This window comes from Hyperolius riggenbachi, chromosome 2 (assembly GCF_040937935.1).
Source record: "Hyperolius riggenbachi isolate aHypRig1 chromosome 2, aHypRig1.pri, whole genome shotgun sequence".
In the NCBI taxonomy this organism is placed as follows: Eukaryota; Metazoa; Chordata; class Amphibia; order Anura; family Hyperoliidae; genus Hyperolius; species Hyperolius riggenbachi.
The window spans coordinates 97,621,662-97,642,126 of record NC_090647.1 but is presented as its reverse complement, the minus strand read 5'-3'; the positions used below and the strand labels follow the sequence as shown (position 1 = coordinate 97,642,126).

The 20,465-nt window shown below is 45.2% G+C and overlaps 1 protein-coding gene across 1 annotated transcript in view; it reads right to left on the bottom strand.

Annotated features, from left to right (window-relative positions):
• The window catches only part of FREM2 (FRAS1 related extracellular matrix 2), a 317,024-nt gene extending 296,801 nt beyond the window's left edge, over nucleotides 1-20,223 (bottom strand). Inside the window, exon 1 of the mRNA XM_068267101.1 lies at nucleotides 15,158-20,223. Coding sequence (XP_068123202.1) covers nucleotides 15,158-20,150 — 4,993 coding nt within the window. The 5' untranslated portion in view covers nucleotides 20,151-20,223. The remainder of the gene's footprint in view (nucleotides 1-15,157) is intronic.
• Nucleotides 20,224-20,465: the final 242 nt, after the last annotated feature.

Below are 20,465 nucleotides of genomic sequence, written 5' to 3'. Positions count from 1 at the left end.
CAGTTTAGGATTCCACCGACTCCGACTCCACGACTCCGACTCCTCTAATTTGCATATTACAATTTTGTTGATTAAAAGTATGTAACATGAAATTCGTCTCTTAACTGCCAACGCTTAGGAATTTTACAAGACAACTGAAGTGAGAAGGATATGTAGACTACTATATTTATTCCCTTTTAGACTAAAACTAGTCCTTGGTAAGAGTACTTGTAAAAGGTACAAACCGGAACAAAGAACATCTATCAGGCCCTAGGCAATGTAAGTGTGGGTACATGTAAGAATGATGTGCAGGTACTCTGCAGGGGAATGAGGAGATTGTGAACAGACAACACCTCTGTGTTCAATGTGGACAGCATTCTCAGTGGATTCCCTGCAGCTCTGTGGGGAGTGCATATGTAGAGTATAGTACTACTGTGTAACAAAGTAAACCTGAGACAGATGAAATTAAAGTTTTATACATACCTGGGGCTTCCTCCAGCCGCCTTCAGGATAATCAGTCCCACGTTGTCCTCCTCCACCACCTGGATCTTCTGCTATGAGTCCAGGTACTTGAGCCAGTCAGGCGTAGTGCGCATGCACACACTCCGCTGCCAGGAGCATACTACACCTGTGCAGCACTATTGCGCAGGTGTAAAATGTTCCTGGCTGTGGGAGCGGCATGCGGCCGGACAGCGCTGACTGGCTGAATTACCAGGACTCATAGCAGAAGATCCGGGTGGTGGAGGACAGCGAGGGACTGATTAGCCTGAAGGGGGCTGGAGGAAGCCCCAGGTATGTATAAAACTTTACTTTTCATCCGTCTCAATTGCCCTTTAATTTGTAGTCACCAAACCAAATTTTAATAACATATCAAATTATTTGATTTCATCAGCAAAGGAAGTGCATACATTTGCATAAATCAGCATCAATGCGGAATTATTTCCATCTCGTTGACCATCTCTATTAGTGACACGGCTACACATCAGGCTTTATTCTTACAGCATAGATGTTATTTAGTATATATAAGAGATTCCTGTGTACACATCATATATACAGTCACAATCAGATATGTATATCTGACCTTAAAAATACGGGGACTGCTTTACTGAAGCAGCACAAGTAACTAATTTTGATTGGTTTATTTGATTTTTGTGGACAAAGCACAGCTATTACTGTATATATACTGTATATATACATTATTTTTAATGACTATTATCTGAGAAATAGAACATTTTATCATATTTTCTATTTTAATTATAGTTACAAATTCATTAGGAGTCGGAGTCGGTGCATTTTTTCCCGACTCCGACTCCAGGCACTCAAAATTGCCCGACTCCACGACTCCAACTCCACATCCCTGCGTGAATGTGCAATCATCGGGTGCGCAATTGTGCGGTGGGGCACGCGTGGCAGACAGGTGCGGTGGAATCTACAGAGGTTTTGGGGATTACTGATGTTAAAGAAAAAGGTTTACATGGTGTGTATTTTTACTTTTTCATACGACTATAGCTGTTTTACTCCCTGGAGCAGAATGTACTGTATTACCTCATTGTCATTTTTTCCATACAACAACATTGATCACTCCTGATCTGACATCAGACTGTATCAGAGCAGCCATTAATTAGAGGTTACTAGGTGTTTCAGCATTTCTTTCCAGCTTGTAACACAACCCTGCGGGAGACACACCAGTCTGGGCTTGAGTGTCGGGAGCGACATGGATCACGTGTAAACTCCATAACCTGATTTGTGACTTTTCCTAAATTAACTCCTGGAGAGAGTCCAGCAACAAATGGGTGAAGAGTTGTTCTTTACAAAATCATTTAAGCCAGGAGAAAAAAGCTAAATAAAATATAAATGACACACTGTTGCCGTAATATGGCATTTTGTCAGTCTTAATAAGAATGCCACCTGGGCTACAGTTCATCAACTAATTTCAGCTGACAATACACCTAGCTAGGGGGTTTGGTAGACTTAAAGAAACAAAATTACATACTCACCTAAAGAGAGGAAAGCCTCAGGATCCTATTGAGGCGTCTCTCTCTCTACTCCGTTGTCCCCCGTTGCTGAGAGCAGCCACTCGAAAGATTAGCGATAAGGCACTATCGCTAATCACATTGGGCCCCACAGCTCCTCTTCCTATAGCGTGGCCGCGAAATAGCTGCGCGATCCCGTCCGCGCATGCGTAGTAAGTAGGAGACGTGGGTTCTGTGCTACAGCGCATGCGCGGCTACTGCGCGGCCACGCTATAGGAAGAGGAGCTGCATGGCCCCGATGCAGAGGGGGGCCGCACTCAGCAACGGGGGCAACAGAGTAGCGAGGGAAGCCTCAATATGGTCCTGAGTCTTCCCTCTCTTTAGGTAAGTATCTGATTTTGATCCTGAGCTCAGGCTCGGGGTCACTTTAAAGCAGGTATGTCAAACCGGTCTTACGAGGGCCGAGATCCTCACACATTTGGTTCACAAAAAATTTGGTACACAAAAAGGAAGGTGCAGGGCATGCTGGGTTGTCCTTTTTTTGCTTCCCTACTTCCCCTCAGACTTATCTAATGCAGCCTGATTGGCTGAAGCCTCTTTCCCTCCTGTTTTCCCCTCCCACACCTCTGTTCCTCTCTGATTGGCCAAAATTTCTCATGTTGAGACAATGCACTTTCTATAGTGAAGGGCGGGCAAATCAGGCAGAGGAGACCAAGGGCGGATATTACATCACGACTGGCTTCAAAATAGCCACAGTAAATATGGAAACTGTCTAGAATAGGATTCTCTACTTTTCCTTTATAAAATTCACAGGAATCATAACGTGGACAGTGCCATACATCTGTTATGTAAGTAGAGCAAGTATTTAGCTACTTGTATATTTGTTTTTTTTCCTGAGATAGTATGGCTGACAGCTCCTCTTTAATCAGGCTCTGAGAATAGGTGCAGGTTGCCCTTGGCTCGTGAAATTTGTAATACTTCCTTTGTGATACGGCTATCACAGTGTTATCTATCAACACTACCGTCCAGTCTGGCTGTCCTTTGAACTGAATCCATTTGGCGCAGGGTACATCTGTCTATCACTGACACAGGATTCACTTAGCAACTTGTACTATTTAAAGTGTTTGCTTTATTTATAATCTGCATGCAGCTGTTTATCTGCATCTAAATGTGGCCACAATGCTGGAAGCAAGTCACACAGTGTAATGTGCACAGCGGATTCATGGCGTTCATTCTGGCTCATTCTACTGTACAAAGAACAGCCTGATATTTCATAAAGGGACTTCGTTACACATCAGAAGAACAGTTTTAAGAGTCTATAATGTACAGAAACATACTGAAGAAACTGCAGCCCTTTATTATTCTAGAACTTCCCCACATCATTTCATTGTAAATCTGAGGACTAGAGATGCTGATAAATGCACCTGTCAGAGGTCTAATGCAGCTGTTGCTTAAAGAGAACCCGCGGTGGTTCGTGGGGGGTGGGGGATGGGGGCAGATGCAACACAGAGGCATGTTCTCTGCCTCATGACATGCCTCTGTGTCTCCCCACTGCCGCTCTCTGCCCCCCCCCACGCTATAGCCCCCCCCCCCCCCGAGATATTTGGCGCTATCTCGAAGGTAAACATAGGGTAGAGGGATTCCCTGTTTAAAATGCCCGCCAGGGGTGTTCCTGCAGGGTTTCCAGTGCTGCCATTGGGCAGCTCTCTCACCCTGGCAATGCCCCCTGGTTAAGCCACAGGCGTTAAAGTCAAGGCACGTTGGACGAATGCGGCCCTCCTTGACATGTTATGTGGCCCTTCAGAGCTGCAAATGTGCATCACTGTACACAGTAAAAGAGGGACAGCACCCTGCCTTACCCATCCACAGGAGCACACCGGAGACTGACTGAAACATTGTCAGTTTGAGCGGAGGCGCAGCAACAACCCACAGGCTCAGCCGACGATCAGGCGTGTGTATGACACCCGATGCCTAATCTGTGAGTCACCCGCCGAAAGGCTCTACCCAACCCCAGTGACACAGATCCCACCGCCAATCTCGTTGTTCGCTTGTCATAACTCTGCCCCCCCCCGGCATAGCAACACATCAACTACACAGCTGACACACGTGTATGCAGCAGTTCAGTGATGTCGCCCAAGGGGATGAGCTCCAGATCCCCGACGGGAAACATGCGTTGGGCATGTGTGCAAGCCCTATGGCTAAGAGTATTAGAGACAGAGGATCAGCAGGACAGACAGGCAATCATTGTTTAAAAGTAAATATTTGTGTCAGCCTCCATATCCCTTTCACTTCAGGTTTGCTTTAAAACGGTATAAAGCTCTGACATAATATTCAATAAAAACATGTTTTCCTACTTTTTATTTCACATACAGTTATCATATTTGCTTGTGTGCATAAGTAGTATTATTCATTTAGAAATTACAAGTTCTCAAAGTACACTTTTCTTGCTCTGAGAGCTGCAATTTCATTGTATTCATAACTGGTGTATTTCTATTGTAATGAACCCAGGAATGATTTCTGAGTATCTGTCTGTGTTCAGGAGTGTCTGCGCAGTCAGTGAAGTGTTTACATTCCTCACTTGATACAATTAAGTAAACACAAGATAATGTTAAACACAAGATAATCACTAGTTTGGATGCAGGCTGTCCTTGCAGGGAGCTTAAATAAGTCCTGTGTTTAACTAGGTATATAGAGTAGAACCACCGCTCTACCTCTCACCCATGGGGACAGTGTCGGACTGGAAGCTGGAAAAGCTGATAAAATCCACTTGCTGGCCAAGCAACAGTAATCAGGTGTTGCTGCTCACAGTGAATACTTGCTGCAGGTTTCTATTGAGAGTAATAACACAGAGTTATGGTACGTACACACTTGCGACTATGGTCGTTTGAAACAGCAGCTTAATGACCGGTCTGCCGACAATCGGGTAAAGAACTTTACCAAACGATCATTAAGTACAACGACAAACGAACGATATCGGCATGATGAGAAAATCCAACAGGACGGATCATATTAAACAACAATCGTTACAAAACTATAGTGTGTACAGTTATCTGCCGAGCACAATCGTTACAAGGGCCAGTGCGCCTGCGTTGGATTCTGCCCAGCTTCCGTACTTCCTGTGTAGCGCGGCCCATAAAGATTGTTACATTACAAAATTTCAAATAAACTTTGTTTGCAAGTTAACTATCATATATTTGTATCTATTGTAACCCCAAGTTTGTGGGGTTTTTTATTTTTATTTTATATAAATATGTACCCAACATTTCCCTCTGATCGTTCTTTTCTGCGAGAACGATCGTTAAATGTGTATGATGATTGCTGCACCCCAACGTTGCATTCCAATCATTCTAATATTGTTCATCTGGTAACTATCGTTCCATGTAAACGATCGTTATCGCAAGTGTGTACGTAGCATTACTGCTGCTTGGCCAGCAGGTGGATTTCCTCTGTTTTTCCACCTCCCAGTCCGACACTGCATAGGGAAGTGCTGGAGGTCAAGTTGCACAACTGTAGTGTAGATAGGTCCGAAAAATGTCAGCCGTTTTCCTGTACCTGTCATCTGTGATTAAAACTCTTTTGGACTTTTATACCTGGGAGTGTGCGGACTTCATCCTATCTACACTACTGTGTTTAACTAGTTGAATGCTGTTCTAGAAAAAAAAAATGTGGTAGTGTATAATATGCTGTAAATAATCTTTTAGAGCAAAGAAGAAATTCTGGGTTTCATTCCGCCTCGTTCACACCATATGCACTGCCGTGCGCATTTCAGCAGCACGTATGGTGTGCCATCAGCAAGAACATGAGAAGTGCATTGACAGCACTTCAGACTATGTGCGCTGTGCAGCAGTGCGATGCGCTAGACAAGACAAGACAAGACAAATAACATTTATATTGCGCTTTTCTCCTTGCGGACTCAAAGCGCCAGAGCAGAGCAGCAGCCACTAGGGCGCGCTCTATTGGCAGTAGCAGTGTAAGGGAGACTTGCCAAAGGTCTCCTACTGAATTAGTGCTGGCTTACTGAACAGGCAGAGCCGAGATTCAAACCCTGGTCTCCTGTGTCAGAGGCAGAGCCCTTAACCATTACACCATCAGCCATGCATTTTTGGCAAAGCGCATTGCTGATCCCATTCACTGTAATGAATGGGATAAGCAGTGCAATACACAGCACCGCGGATGGTGTGTGATCAGGTGCGCTTGCGTCCCAAATGCACGGCTATACACGTTGCCTAATGTGAACGAGCCCTAAGAGATAGCGGGCGTGTCGTGGACTGCCATAATGGTGTTCTGTTACACAGATTTCTACAACAAGAAAAAAGTGCCCTAAAGCAACACAGGACTGTAATGTGACTGCTGACATTTTAAACTTGTAAACTGACTGAAACATTAAACTCTTGGCTGTCAAACATTCACTGCAAACGTGTAATCCTGTGCAGAGATGCTCACATTCTGAAAACGTTTTAATCCGTGATTCCGTATTAAAGTGAATGGGAACCGCATTTAAAAAAATGAGATAGATACTTACCCAAGGAGAGGGAAGGCTCTGGGTCCTATAGAGCCTTCCGGCTCCTCTCCTGGTCCCGTCGTTCCAGTGCTGGCTCGCCCGGTACCAGTATTTGACTAAATTAGTCAAATACTGCTTTACCCGGCTGAAGGAGGCTTCAGAAATCTTCAGGGAGCCCGAGTGCTCCTGAAGAAGGGCGGCCCTGCCTGTACTGTGCAAGCACGCTCTCTTGCACGCTCACGCCTGTGCAATATGGAGCCGCACCTCTTCGGGAGAACACGGCTCCCGAAGACTTCCAAATACCCTTTCGGCGGGGGGATTGAAACGGGGGGAGCCAGCACAGGATAGAGGGCACCGAGAGAGGAAACGGAAGGCTCTATACAACCCAGAGCCTTCCCTCTCTTTAGGTAAGTATTTGCTTCATTTTTTTAAAATGTGGTTCCCATTTACTTTAAAAGTGTCATTATATTCCAAACTAGAAGAATACCTCTGAAAATTGGAGCCAGTGTTCTCCCCAGGATTAATCAAGTGGGCGCGCCGCCCGGGTAAATTCAATTACCGCCCGGCTGGCGGTGTTCCAGCTATCTACACCGGTGCCCGGCTATTGCGCTGGGGTCTCTCATTTAAAAAAAAAAAAAAAAAAACAAGCAGCGCTGCTCCGTGCACAAGATCTCGCGCTTCCCGGCGAGCTCGTGCATTAATTGGCTGAGCAGTAGAGGTGGGACCAGCGCGCGAGGCTGAAGACTGTCTCTTCAGAGACTATCTCCGTTGCATTGGTGGAGGCGGGACTAGCGCGCGAGGCAGCCGACAGTTCAGAGGCGCGCATTGAGGCTGTCTGCGTGCACGGACGCTGTCAAGCCTGTAAGTATGCTATAACAGGCTGACAGGCCATGTGATGTAAAGCCATATGAGGGATGTTGCGGGCGGGTTGTCGGGGGCTATTTGGGAGCTATTGCAGGGAATAAATACAGATCGAGTAAAAAAAAGAAAAAAAAATACACAACGAGTAAAAAAAACAACAACTGCTAAATACCCCCCTGAAAACAGCAAATATACATAACATAAAGTATAAGTGATTAATCAAAGGAAATAGCGCTAGCAACATCCTGTTGCTCATAATAAATCGACGCAACTTAATTTTGTTTCCTTGCATGCTACTTGCACTAGTGACAGCGTTGTGTGCATAACTAAGCAATGGCTGCAGCTTACAGTTGCTTAGTTATGTACGCTACGCGAACACGTGCGTGCAGGGAAACAAATTAAGTTGCGCTGATTTATTAGTGCAACCAACAGGAGGTTGCTTGCGCAATTTCCTTTGATGAATCAACCTCATAGAGTCATATTAAAGGAGTTGTAAGGCAAATTTAAAAAAATGAACGCTACTTACCGGGGGCTTCCTCCAGCCCCAAGCTCCCAGGACCTCCCTCGCCGCATCTCTGCGCGCAGCCGTTTGCCGGAGCTCCGACCCGGTCCCCGGCGATGACATCAGAGCGACCTGGAGGTCGCTCTGTACTGCGCCTGCGCGATCGGCGCTGTCAATCACCGCTACGTGGGCCGGAGCGGACTGCTCCTCATCAAACATGCTTGTTCGGGTTCTATGGCTTAAAGTATTAGAGGCAGAGGATCAGCAGGATAGCCATTGTTTAAAAGGAATTAAATATGGCAGCCAACATATCCCTTTGGCTTTAAATGTCCTATAAATGTAACACAAATATTCTGGTACAAGTATTAAATCTTAAATAAAAGTCTTATTAAGCTTTGAAAAATAAGTAATAATTAAGGCACATTTAATTTTCCACACCTTCAAATTTCCCCCGTGCCCCACCCGGCTACTTTTTCATACCACCCGGCTGGAAAAAAATCCTGGGGAGAACACTGGGAGCACAAAACTATTGCAGCCAATCAAGTGTCAGGTAAACAGATGCTCCACTTTTGCTCTAGTGTTATTTGCACCTACAGTGATAAAGAATTATGCAAATTCTTTATGCAAGTGTATGGAATTTGAAAATGGATGAGGGCTAGTTCATGTTGAGCCCCGAACTGCGATCGTGATTCGGCAGGAAAAATGTTGCGATTTATGCTTGTGATTCCCGTTCAATAGAACGAGAATCACTGCGCACTCATCACCGAAGAGCTGCATGCAGCACATTTGTGATTAATTGACATCGCAAATGCTGCAGTGAGAATGTATCCATAGGGATATATTAGCAGCAGCGATCAGCAAAGCGTTGCAAAAATGGCAAGTGTGAACCAGCCCTCAATCCAACCTAGGCTTCTTTCTATGAGGCATGCGCATGCAATGTCAGGAAATGCAAAACTGCGCTGCAAAACACAAATGATGAATTCTCTATGGGCTTGTCTCGAGTTCAGGAAGCATCTGCGATTCAGGTAACGATTAGCAATGAAAATCCCATGCAGTATGCGATAAAGTAGTGCATGTGCTCAGTTTTTTAAAATGCAGAAAACTGGCATTACTGAATTGCAGATGCGGTAGCCCCCACGGAGACACATCATGCGTGTTTTCCCTTGCGATTTCACTTTGCGGTAAATGCATGCAATTCCCCCAAGTGTGATCTCCACCAAGTGGCGGAAGTGGAGTGATGCGAGGTCTTCGGGGCGTCTTCGTGGGACAAGACACTGCAGGTAAATATACATTTTCATTTCAGCAGTGCTGCATTTTGTTTTTCAGGATGGAGGTCCTCTTTAACCTCCTTAGCGGTATGCCCGACACTGTGTCGGGCATACCGCCGGCTGTCCCCAGGAGTCCCCCATTAAATTTTTAAGGAATCGGATAGTTCTAATATCTTCAGCTAGCACTAGGATAGCTAGCAGTGGTGGTCGCATCCTTAGATTACGTCTGATCCCCCACCCGATCGCCACTAAATACATTACCCCCCCTGGATCCATCGATCGCGCAGCCTCCCGGCACATCTCCGGCCCTCTCTATGGGGAGGATCGGGTCTGTGCATGACGTCATGACGTCGCCAATCCTCCCCATAGAGAAGAGCAGAGCTGTCCGGGGAGGCTGCAGCGATCGCTGGATCCAGGCGGGTAATGTATTTAGCGGCAATCGGGGGGGGGGGGGGGGGGATCAGACGTAATCTAAGGATGCGACCACCCCTGCTAGCTAGCCTAGTGCTTGCTGAAGATATTAGAACTATCCGATCGCTCAAAATTTTAATGGGAGACTCCTGGCTGCAAACCCTCCAGCATGCGTATCTCCCAGGAGGTTAACAATATGTCTGCCTCCATGAAAGTAGGAAGTAGAAACACTGCAGATTTATTGCATGATTTGTATCAGCTGTATCAAATAAATGTTTTTCTTTAAAGGTTATTATGCTGTTGCATATCTTTTAGAAGAGAGAGAAAGTTCTGAGTTTAGGTCCACTTTAAGGCTATGTTCAAACAGATGGCTTTTATGTGCGGCACGTGGGGGCATCTTCCAAAGAACTGTTGGTGGGCACCAGGATACAATTCAGTGTTTGTTCCTCTTTCATTAAAAGAAAAGCCAATGCAGTAGGATTGCCCGAAATGATAGCTGTTTTGCGCTGTACGCCCTTCCTCCAAGGCGCTGTAATGATTCGACTACACCTTGGAGGAAGTACAAACATTGCAACACAGATACAATGTAGGGGAATCCTACAGCCTGCTTGAGGCCTAGAACCCACTACAAAAAGCTAGCGCTAATTGCAATCGCTAGCGTTTTGTATGAGCGGTTTGTAAGCGATTTCATGAGCGTTGTCGAGAGCAATTTTAAAAAGCGGTTGTGTAGCGATTAGCGTTTTTAATTCTAATTGGTCCTTTCAATTAATATTCATTTTGTTACAGTGTGAAGTAATGTAAAAATGCTTGCAAAATCGCTCTGCGTAGGTTTTGACGAGCGATCATGCCAGCGTTTATATACTTTACATTGCAGAAACGCTAACCTCAAAAATGCTGCACGTCCTGCGTTTTTTCACAAGCTTTTAGGCCTCGTTTACATTGCGTTCCACTCGCGTTACCGTTTGCATTGGGCTTTTTTTGTCGCAATTTTTTTTTTAGATTCCTGGCGCTTGGGTGGGTGTTCCGTTTTTTTAAATCGCTCCCTGACGCAAGTCAGGAGTAAACTCTTTGACCCGGAAAATAATAAATACAATGTATTTATTTTTAAAGAGGAAATGTCGTGAAAATGTAAAACACATACAAATAAGAAGTACATTTCTCCCAGAGTAAAATGAGCCATAAATTACTTTTCTCCTATGTTGCTGTCACTTACAGTAAGAAGCAGAAATCTGTCATTAACAACAGATTTTGGACTAGCCCATCTTCTTATGGGGGGTTCTCAGGGCTTTCTTTATTTTTAAAAGCACTTAGTGAATGGCAGTTGCTCCGTCCAAAATAGTGTACAGTGAGCAGGGAGGCCAACCAGCATCTTTGTATGAATCTTTTTTAGGGAATGTCTTTATAAAGAATACAGGCCATGCTGAGAATCCGCTATGGAGAGATGGACTAGTCAAAAACCTGTCGGTATTGTCAGATTTCTACTACCTACTGTGAGTGACAGCAACATAGGAGAGAAGTAATTTATGGCTCATTTTACTGTGAAAGAAATGTACTTCTTATTATTTGTATGTGTTTTAAATTTTAAGATTTTCGCAACAGTTTCTTCTTTAACTACTTGATGCCCACAGTGCTGTCCTTCTGCCCCCCCCCTCCCCCCCCCCCCCCCCCCCCGTCGAAGAACAGGCAGTTTTTTGCAGCACTGGGCTGCTATGGAAGCCAGCGATCGGACTCACCTCCTGTTTTTGTCCCTAAGGGGACATTCTGCCGGAGGGGTCCGATCGCTGCAGCAGTTTGTTGTTTTTGGGGTTTTTTTTGCCTATGTGAGGCTCTCTCTCTCTCCCTCCCTCCTCCCCTCTGTGTGCACTGGAATTGGAACAGGACGGCGATCCGTCCTGTTCCGCCTCTTATAGGCATCAGCCTATGAGAGGACGGCGATCCCCGGCCAATCAGAGCATGTAAACAAAGGGGATTTCTTTCGCCTTTCGTTTACAAGCATAATCAAAGAGAGGACAAAAGGAGATTCCCCAAAAACAGCACCAGACTAATAGTATTAAATATGTAATAAATCTTTATTGTTTTGGAAAACAATAAAGATTTATTACATATTTAATACTATTAGTCTGGTGCTGTTTTTGGGGAATCTCCTTTTGTCCTCTCTTTGATTATACTAGCAATGTTTTTCCCCTAGCACATTCTAATTGTTGTACAACCCTAAATATTATAGACAAATTGTCTTGCATGGTGCTGGCCTTCAGTTTTTAAGTGAATATTTCGTTTACAAGCAGTCTGCTAGCCGCGATCGGCGGCTAGCAGGCTAATCACGGAGGTCCGCTCTGTGAAGGGGCAGGGAACGATTGCGCATGCGGGTAGCCGTTCCCTGTGAAACTGCAGCCCCAGGACTTGACGCCAATTGGCGTTAGGCGGTCCTGGGGCTGCCGCTGCGTTCACGTCCATTGGCATGAGGCGGTCTTTAAGTAGTTAAAAACGCAAACGCTGCACAAAGAGATTTTGAGAGCGTTTTACGTTTTTCCTATACCTTCCATTAAGGTGGAATCGCCTCATCAATGGTACAGGCAGCGCTTTGCTGAGCAGATCGGAAATGAACCACTCAGATGTGAGCTCTCTCATAGAGAATCATTGCACAAGCACTTTCAGGGTGATTTTAAAAAATCGCCAGCGCTTAAAAAAAAAAAATCACAAAGCGCCTCTAGTGTGAACAAGCCCTTAGACCCTAAAAACAAGAAAAAAACATACCACAGAGAGATCTCCTGCAGCTCCTGCATATAACTCTCTCAGGCTCGGGGGTTGATTTCCCGAGCCTGGGACTGTATTCACAGTGGGACGGTGCGTTTTAATGCAACGTTAAAGTCGCAACGTGTCTGCGTTAAAAGGTAACGCACTGCAAGCAGTGAGTTACCACAACGCAATTTTTTTTTGTTAATGCGACTTTAACGTCGCACTGTGAATGGACCATAGGATTGGCATCGCAGTACGGTAAGCTGCGTTGACTTTATAGCGCACGACCATAACGTCCCACTGTGAATGCGACCTGACTTGGGATTACCGCTAAGGGGGTTAATGGAAGATTATTACCAGGGTCGGAGCTACCATAGGAAAAAATGGGCAATTGCCCCAGGGCCCCAGAGCCTGTAGGGGCCCCCAAGGTTTCCCTCCCCCATCTTAACTGTTCCTTCCCAGGGACTCAGCAGAGTCTGTTAAGTTGGGAGGTGATTGGGGGAGGGTCAGCAGCCAGCTCAGGGGCCCAGGAGGGAAATTTAGCTGCAACAAAGGGCCTCTAATGACGGTTTCGGTCAGGGGTGTCTGTTGGGGGGCCCCCAGGCTAATTTTGCCCTAGGGCCCAATTGTTACTTTAACCAGCCCTGATTATTACACTGTAGAATTTTTTTCCTGGTACCCACCATCAATCTTTTCGATGTAAGGTAGCCATGCTATGGCGCTTAAAGCCACTTACATACCTAATATTTAACTCTTTCAGGCAGAGAAAGAAAAAAAGGAACACAGCATAGTTATTTGTGTGCTAGGCACTGTACATACACACACCATGTCACATGTCAGTTCGGGTATCCTTTAACACAATGCCGTAATAATTTAATCCAATACAGGGAAGTGGCAACCACCCACTAGGTGCAGCTGATCACTAACCAGTAGCTGCCACACCCAGCTGCCTGTGCACCAGTAGTAAATCAATGGTCTCTGAGGGGGCTGAATCATGAGGTTATTTCACTGTTCAGCCCATATGAAATAACTATCAGGAAATCACTGCTGAGGGGATTAGGAAGGGCGCTATTGCTTACCCTGTCAGGACAACTGTAACGAGAGGCATATGGAGGCTGCCATATTCATTTCCTTTTAAACAATACCAGTTACCTGGCAGCCCTGCTGGGCTTTTTGACTGCAGTAGTGTCTAAACAACACCAGAAACAAGCATGCAACTAATCTTGGCAGATCTGACAATAATGACAGAAACACCTGATCTGATGCATGCTTGTTCACGGTCTCTACTGCATGCTTGTTCAGGGTCTATGGCTAAAAGTATTAGAAACAGAGGATCAGCAGGACAGCCAGGCAACTGGTATTGCTTAAAGAGACTCTGAAGCGAGTTTGAATTCACTTTTTGTGATTTATGGGGGATTGCAGAGCACAAGAGGAACTTAGGGGGGATTGAAATAGCAACAGAGGCTGGGCAGTATAGGCAGACCTAGCCTCTGTACATGGATTGCATTGTCAGAACCCCATCTCAGGTTCTCTTTAACATGGCTACAAGTTCAAAAAGTGAATTTAGACTCGCTTCAGAGTCTCTTTAAAAAGAAATAAATATGGCAGCCTCCATATCCCTCTCACTGTTTTCGCACACAATCGCAAATTTACGTTCGCATTTTTGGCGTAAAATTTCGCGATTGCGTGTGAAAACACGTTCGAAAACGCTAGCGCGCCCATAATATGAGTTATCACGGTTTATTGAATCAAGCCCAGTGTATGCAGTTCCCTGTTGAAGCAGGAAAGCAACGTAACAGAAAGGGAAAGTCGCCCCGCACATTACCCCGTGCCGGGTAAAGTGAAGCACAGACAATTAAAAGTATGCTTCACTGCCACTTAACACATTAGGCTTGATTCACAAATATCACACCTTATCAAAGATATCACACCTTATCAGAGTAACAGAGCAAGTGCTACGAACTTATGCCTGCTAATTGGCAATGGCACTCGTCCTGCCCTGAGCCCCTGCGGGTTTGTAGCGCTCGTTATGCTACTCTGATAAGGCGTGTTAACTTTGATAAGGTGTGATATCTTTGATAAGGTGTGATATTTGAGTTATCACGGTTTAGTGAATCAAGCCCATTGTGTGGTACCGCACATCGCTAATCTGCAACGCAATGTTCTACATTACAATATGGTCTGAGTTTTCTCCTAGGAGATAATTTTTCATCTTCTCTTTAAAATAATTTTTAAGCACTTTGCAACTGAAAAGTACCAAAAAGTAGGTAAAAAAGTACTATCAAAATAATTTTGAGTCTTTTCTTGCCTGCTGGTGGTTTAAAGGGCATTTTATTGTCAAGGTGTAAACATATCACCTAGGAAAAAACTCAGGAGAAAAAGTTATATATATGGGCCAGTCAATGAAGCATGATAACAATACAGCAAGGCACTTGGGGCCATATGCAATTCACTTTTTCACCCGACTTTTCTCCTAGGAGAGAATTTTTCATCTTCAAATTTAAATAACTTTCCAGCACTTTTCAACTAAAAAAGTACCAAAAAGTAAATGGAAAAGTACTATCAATTTTTTTTGAGCATTTTCTTGCTTTCTGATGGCTTAAAATGCATTTTATTGGCAAATTTAAAACTATCACCCAGGAGAAAACTCAGGTGAAAAAATGAATTGCATATGGGCCTTGGTATGCAAATTTATTCTGAGACTAGATCTGTGGCTCAGACAGTAATAAAGGCAAATGACCAACAACATGGCCAGGTGTCTAGAATCTTTCAGGAGGCCATCAATGAACACAAAAACAAACTGAGGGCTTATCAATGGTACATCTATAGTCAATCTAAAAATAATCATTTTCTGAAAACATTACATTCAGGTAAAGTACAGAAAGAACATGGCCAAGTCACGATACAAGTTTCAGAGTGGGCTTACCTTGAGTAAAGTGGTTGATGCTGTGGTTGCCCTTATCCAAGTTGATGATGAATCCATGGGTGGGACCCTGGGTGATCCGGATACGGAGTAAGAGGTGAGAACTGTCCCTGTCCTCTGCTTTCAGGAACTTGTTTGTAATCAAAAATCCTAAGTGACCAGTGGTCAGATATCGAAGTGTTGGGGCTCCCTTGTTTACTACAATCTGTGGCACCCCATTATCTACTGATATTATGCGTATCTTCATTGTCTGGGGCTGCTTGGTCTCATACACCGTATCCGGAAAAACATAGAAGTCAGTATGGGTGCCATCAGTGACAGTGAATGAAAAGCTGTCCTCTATAGTCTCTGTTCCATCATGCTTATAGCTGATAAGGTTTTCATTTAGGTCTTGCTTTGTAAAGGAGGTCACTGGCCTGCTATTGTTATATAGGATTTTTCCATGAACTGGGACTTGGGTAACAATGAATTTCAGGCGTTTGTCTGGAGAATCTCTGTCCTCTACTGTAAGTTCAAAGGGGGTGATCAGTTTATTCTCACTCTCTCTCACAGCTAGTTCATGGATAGTCAGCACCGGCTTCTTGTTATCCACATCGCTGATCGATATTCTGAATGTGCGGAAAACTGGATTGTATCCATCAGTGACCTCAAATTCGAAGCTGTCCATCTTGATTTCATCATCTGCTGTGTGTGTGTAGTAGATTTTATTGCCAGCCAACTGCAACTGGGAGAAGGATGTAATGGGCACTCCTGGAAAGTCAGTGCATTCCAAGTGCCCACGAACTGGAGCCCTTGTGATGGTGAAAAGCAGATGTTCATCTGGGCTGTTGAGATCACTAGTGCTCAGTAAATCGGTAGTCAGTGTTACTTTGCCGCCTTCTTTCAAAGACACTCCTTTATTAATTACATCTGGAAACACCATATCAATGCCACCTATTGTGACATAAAAGTATCTATCAATAAGAGGATTAATTCCATCAGTGACATCAAACTTGAATAAGTCACGAATGCCCTCTTGGCCAAAGTGCTGGTACTGTAGTAATTCCTTGTCTATTTCATCCTGAGTAAAGTTCATACCGATGGTTATATTTTCTAAACCACCATTTGGTAATCTTCTCTGAAGCAGACCTTGACCAGGCCCATAACGTATGATATAGGTTAAGGTCTTATCTTCAGAGTCCAGATCTGTAGCTTTGAGAACTTTACTAGTTATCAGTTTTGTTTCTTCAATCTCTATCTCCAATCCATCATTGATGGTCATTCTAGGAGTCTCATCATCCACTGGTATGATCATAATAAGCACCGTTTTAACAATTGAATGCTTTCCATCACTAAGTTTTATTTCAAAGCTATCCTCTTTGGTCTCTGAGTCATCGTGTTCATAAAGTACTGTGGAACCCTCTTTGATGTCTTCTAGGTTAAAGCTCTGGACAATCACAGTACCATTGGTGAGCTGGTTAACGATATGTCCATGTTTTGGTGGCTTGGTGATAAAAAACACAAGTTCATCTGTTGGGATATCAGCATCAGCCCCATTCAGTATAGGAATATCAATAACAAGACTCATTCCCTCCATAACTACAAACTCTCTCATGAAAATCTCTGGCTTTTCATCATTGGTTGGAATTATGACAATAGGGAAGAAGTGTTTTTGGGAAAAGTTGATGCCGTCAGAACAATGGAATGTCAACCTATCTTCCACAGGTTCCACCCCCTTGTGGATACTTTGAACATAATAAATATGCCCCAATCTAATGTCTTTCAAAGTAAATGCGCTAATTGCAGTCCCAGCTCTAGATTTTTCAGATCCTGGGGCAGGGGAAATATTTTCAAGGTATCCAGAGGTTGGCTGGACAACAATGGTGCACAGGATGTCATCACTCGGGGTATCTGTATCTTGTGCTCTTAAATTGAAGGTGGTTATTACATTTTTTTCACCTTCAATAACCTCAAACTTTTCACCTACGGTTACAATTGGAGATTGGTTATCAATAGGCAGAATAGTCACTCGAACACGTACTCCAGTAACTCTATTACCTCCAACAGTCCATTCCTCAGACAGGTCAGATAACGTTAAATTAAATGAGTCTTCGATTTTCTTTAGCCCGATTTCTCCAGAAGTATGGGAATAGACAACTGCACCATCAATTATGTCTCTTTGGGAAAATCGTTCAGCACGTACACCATTAACTAGGATTTCCCCAAGTAGAGGAGCATCTTCAACAATGAATGTTAACATGAGGTCATCTGTGTCTGCATCTGTGCCTTGGATGACATTAGCTGTGATTTCAGCAGAGCTGCCTTCTAAGACATCTAGATAGGAGCCAATGGTTCCAGCTGGCAACATTATCCTAGGCACCTCGTCATCCACCAGTCGCACAGTGATTTTAATGATAATTGTGAGGACATGTACCCCATCGCTGACATCAATTGTGCAAGAATCAGTGGCTGATTCTTCTCCACTGTGCATGTAGCTTATACTACCTTTTTTAATGTCATCTAACACAAAAGACTCACCAACATCCATTACATTGTTGGCATACAGCACTTGGCCATGCCTTGGTGACTGGGTAAGGGTGAACGTAATTTTATCTCTGTCAGTATCAGCATCCGTGGCATCAAGCTCTGCTGGTGTGATAACATGGCTTCCCCTTTCTTGTACAGTAAATCCCGTATTTATGATATTTGGAGGTTTGTTGTTTACTGGCTGCAAGAAAATGGTGAAATCCCCTTCAGCGACATTACCGGACATGTCCTCTACTGTGTAGTGAAACTGCACCACACGTGGTGTGATTCCAAGTTCAAGGTCTGGTGGTTTGTAAGCAATTTTGTGATGGTTTATCTGAGCTTGCGTAAACTCTGTCACAATCTGCTCAGGGTTGTCAGTAAGGACTATCAAGCCCATTAGAGCAGGGTTGTTCTCATCTGTGTCTGATGGGGGAATAGTCACAGTGTATTTGAGGTCTCTGTCATCAGAATCAAGGTCTGTGTAACGGAGAAATTTCTTTCTAAAGTGAGTTAGATGATACTCCTGCACAACCATTTTGAGGGTGGTGTCTCGGTACAGTTCTGGGGGTAAGTCATCAATGGGGCTAATTTTCACTACAAAGGTGTGCTCACCAGATTGGTTTGGAGGATCATTGTCATCTTGGACTCTAAACACAAGCTGGTCCATGACCGAGACAGTACTGTGTGGACCAATATGTTTATAGTACAATTTTCCATCTAATATATCTTGCTGAGTCCATTCCTTTACCTCTTTCTCATACACATTTAGATCAGAGATGAACTGCCATTCAGAAAGGTCCTGTGGTAGCTCAGACTGACGAAGCACCATCTGTCCCAAAACTGAATAAGGTAACTCTAAAGTAAAACGAATGGTAGAGTCTTCTGAATCAATATCTGTAGCGCTCAACACAAGTGGAGTCACAAGGACTACTTCTTTCTCCGAGACCATCAAGCCAGTGTTGGCATTGACTACAGGGGGTTCATCATCGGTTGGGACCACAGTGATTGGAAAAAGGAACTCCACTTCATGCTTTCCATCTGTCATACGGAAGATGATGTTATCACTGTAGGTATCACTGCCATCATGTTGATAGATAGCCCTACCCTGGTCCAGGTCAGATGCTGTGAAGAACTTAGAGCTTTCGGGTGGGGATCCTAGCAGGTACAGCTGGCCATGCCTCAAACCATCAAGCACTGACACTCTAACACCATCCAGATTATCCTCATCACTAATTTGCAGATTCTGAGAACTGGATAATGGACGAGATTGTCCCTCAAAAAGGATCTGCCCAGTATTTCTAGTTACCACAGGGGCCAGTGTATTCATTGGTTTTACCACAATCATGAAAGAGAATGGCTCTGAAACCGCTCCTTCAGTGTCCACCACCTGCAGCTCTACTTCAAAAATGCGTTCAGTATCCGAGTCCTCGGGTGGAGGCTTATAGGCAATCCGGAGTTCCTGTAAATCCCTTTGATAAAAAGAGGTGATAGGCAAGTTCCGGTCATCTGTGCTGACAATCTGCCCCTGCCCTGGGCCAAAAGCGGATGTAACATTAAATATCAAATCCCCAGGATCAGACTCCAAGTCCTCAGCAGCCAACATATCTGGTGTGATGGCTGTCATGACAAACTGGTCAACTTCCATCATCATCATGGCTATGAAGCTGGGTTTGGGTTGTGTGTTCTCCAAACCTTCTCTAATCCGAACTAATATCTGGAAGTGCTCCTGTTTGAGCAGGTTCCCCACTTTGTCATGCAGCTCCACCAGCATGGGAATGAAGTCCTTGTTGGGGGACTGGGTAGAAGCAGTATGCTGATAGCGGACATCTTGCTGGAGGAACTCCCCACAGTCCATCATGTGGCCAGGACTTTGCAGCAGCCTGCCATACCTGGGCTGTCCCCCCAGACCCACCAGCGGTGTGATCCTGCACACCTCAAACGTCCTGTCATAAGTGAACTCCAGGATCTTCTTGTCTATGGGGTTGCTGGTGCCCAGCAGCTTGTCCACAGTCAGAGGCATGTTCCTGGTGACCACCTCCAGCTGGGTGAAGACCACCTCCACCTCGATCATGAAAGGGATGACCACTGTCCGGGTTTGAGTGTCATACCTCAGCTGCAGCTTCACCCTGTCCCTGGAGGGGCTGCGAGCTCCCAGGTGGGAGTATTTCACCTCTCGGGCTCCGAACTCGCAGGGGAACCTGTTGGGGGTCAGGTGGCCGGGTCCCTGGGACAGCGGGTCATTGCTGAGCACGCTTATGTGACACTTGTCTCCCGGCTGCACTTGGATCACCAGGTCCAGGACGGGGTCCAGGTAGACAGATCTCCCGAACGGCACCCGGAGCCCGCTGTTAGCCTGCACGATCTCCTCTTCCAGGGGCCCGTAGGACAAGTGAGAGGCGTCCTGAGCCCCCCTCTGTGCGGTGACAAGCTGCAGCCAGACCCCCAGCAGCAGAAGGGCAGCGGCGGTGGCTGGTGCACGGTTCGGCATAGTGGTGTCTGGGCGGCTAGGAAAGTTCAGCAGAGTTCCTCACCGGACGTTACGGCTCATCTATCCAGCAGCAGCAGCAGCGGCAGATCGGAGCCCAGCAGCAGCAGCAGATAGCAGTGAGCCCAGCAGCAAGGTGCAGCTGCCTCCCCTGTCCCAGCGCACCGGGCTTCTCGCTGTGAGGTTGGGCTTTAATCTTCTGGGAGTCCCAAAGCAACAAGTGGGCGGGGCGTGCGGCTCTCGGGGGACTCTGTTGGCGGCTTTGCTTATGTAAAGAAACAGAGAAGCGCAAAGAGTCGCCGGCGGGGCTGTCAATCA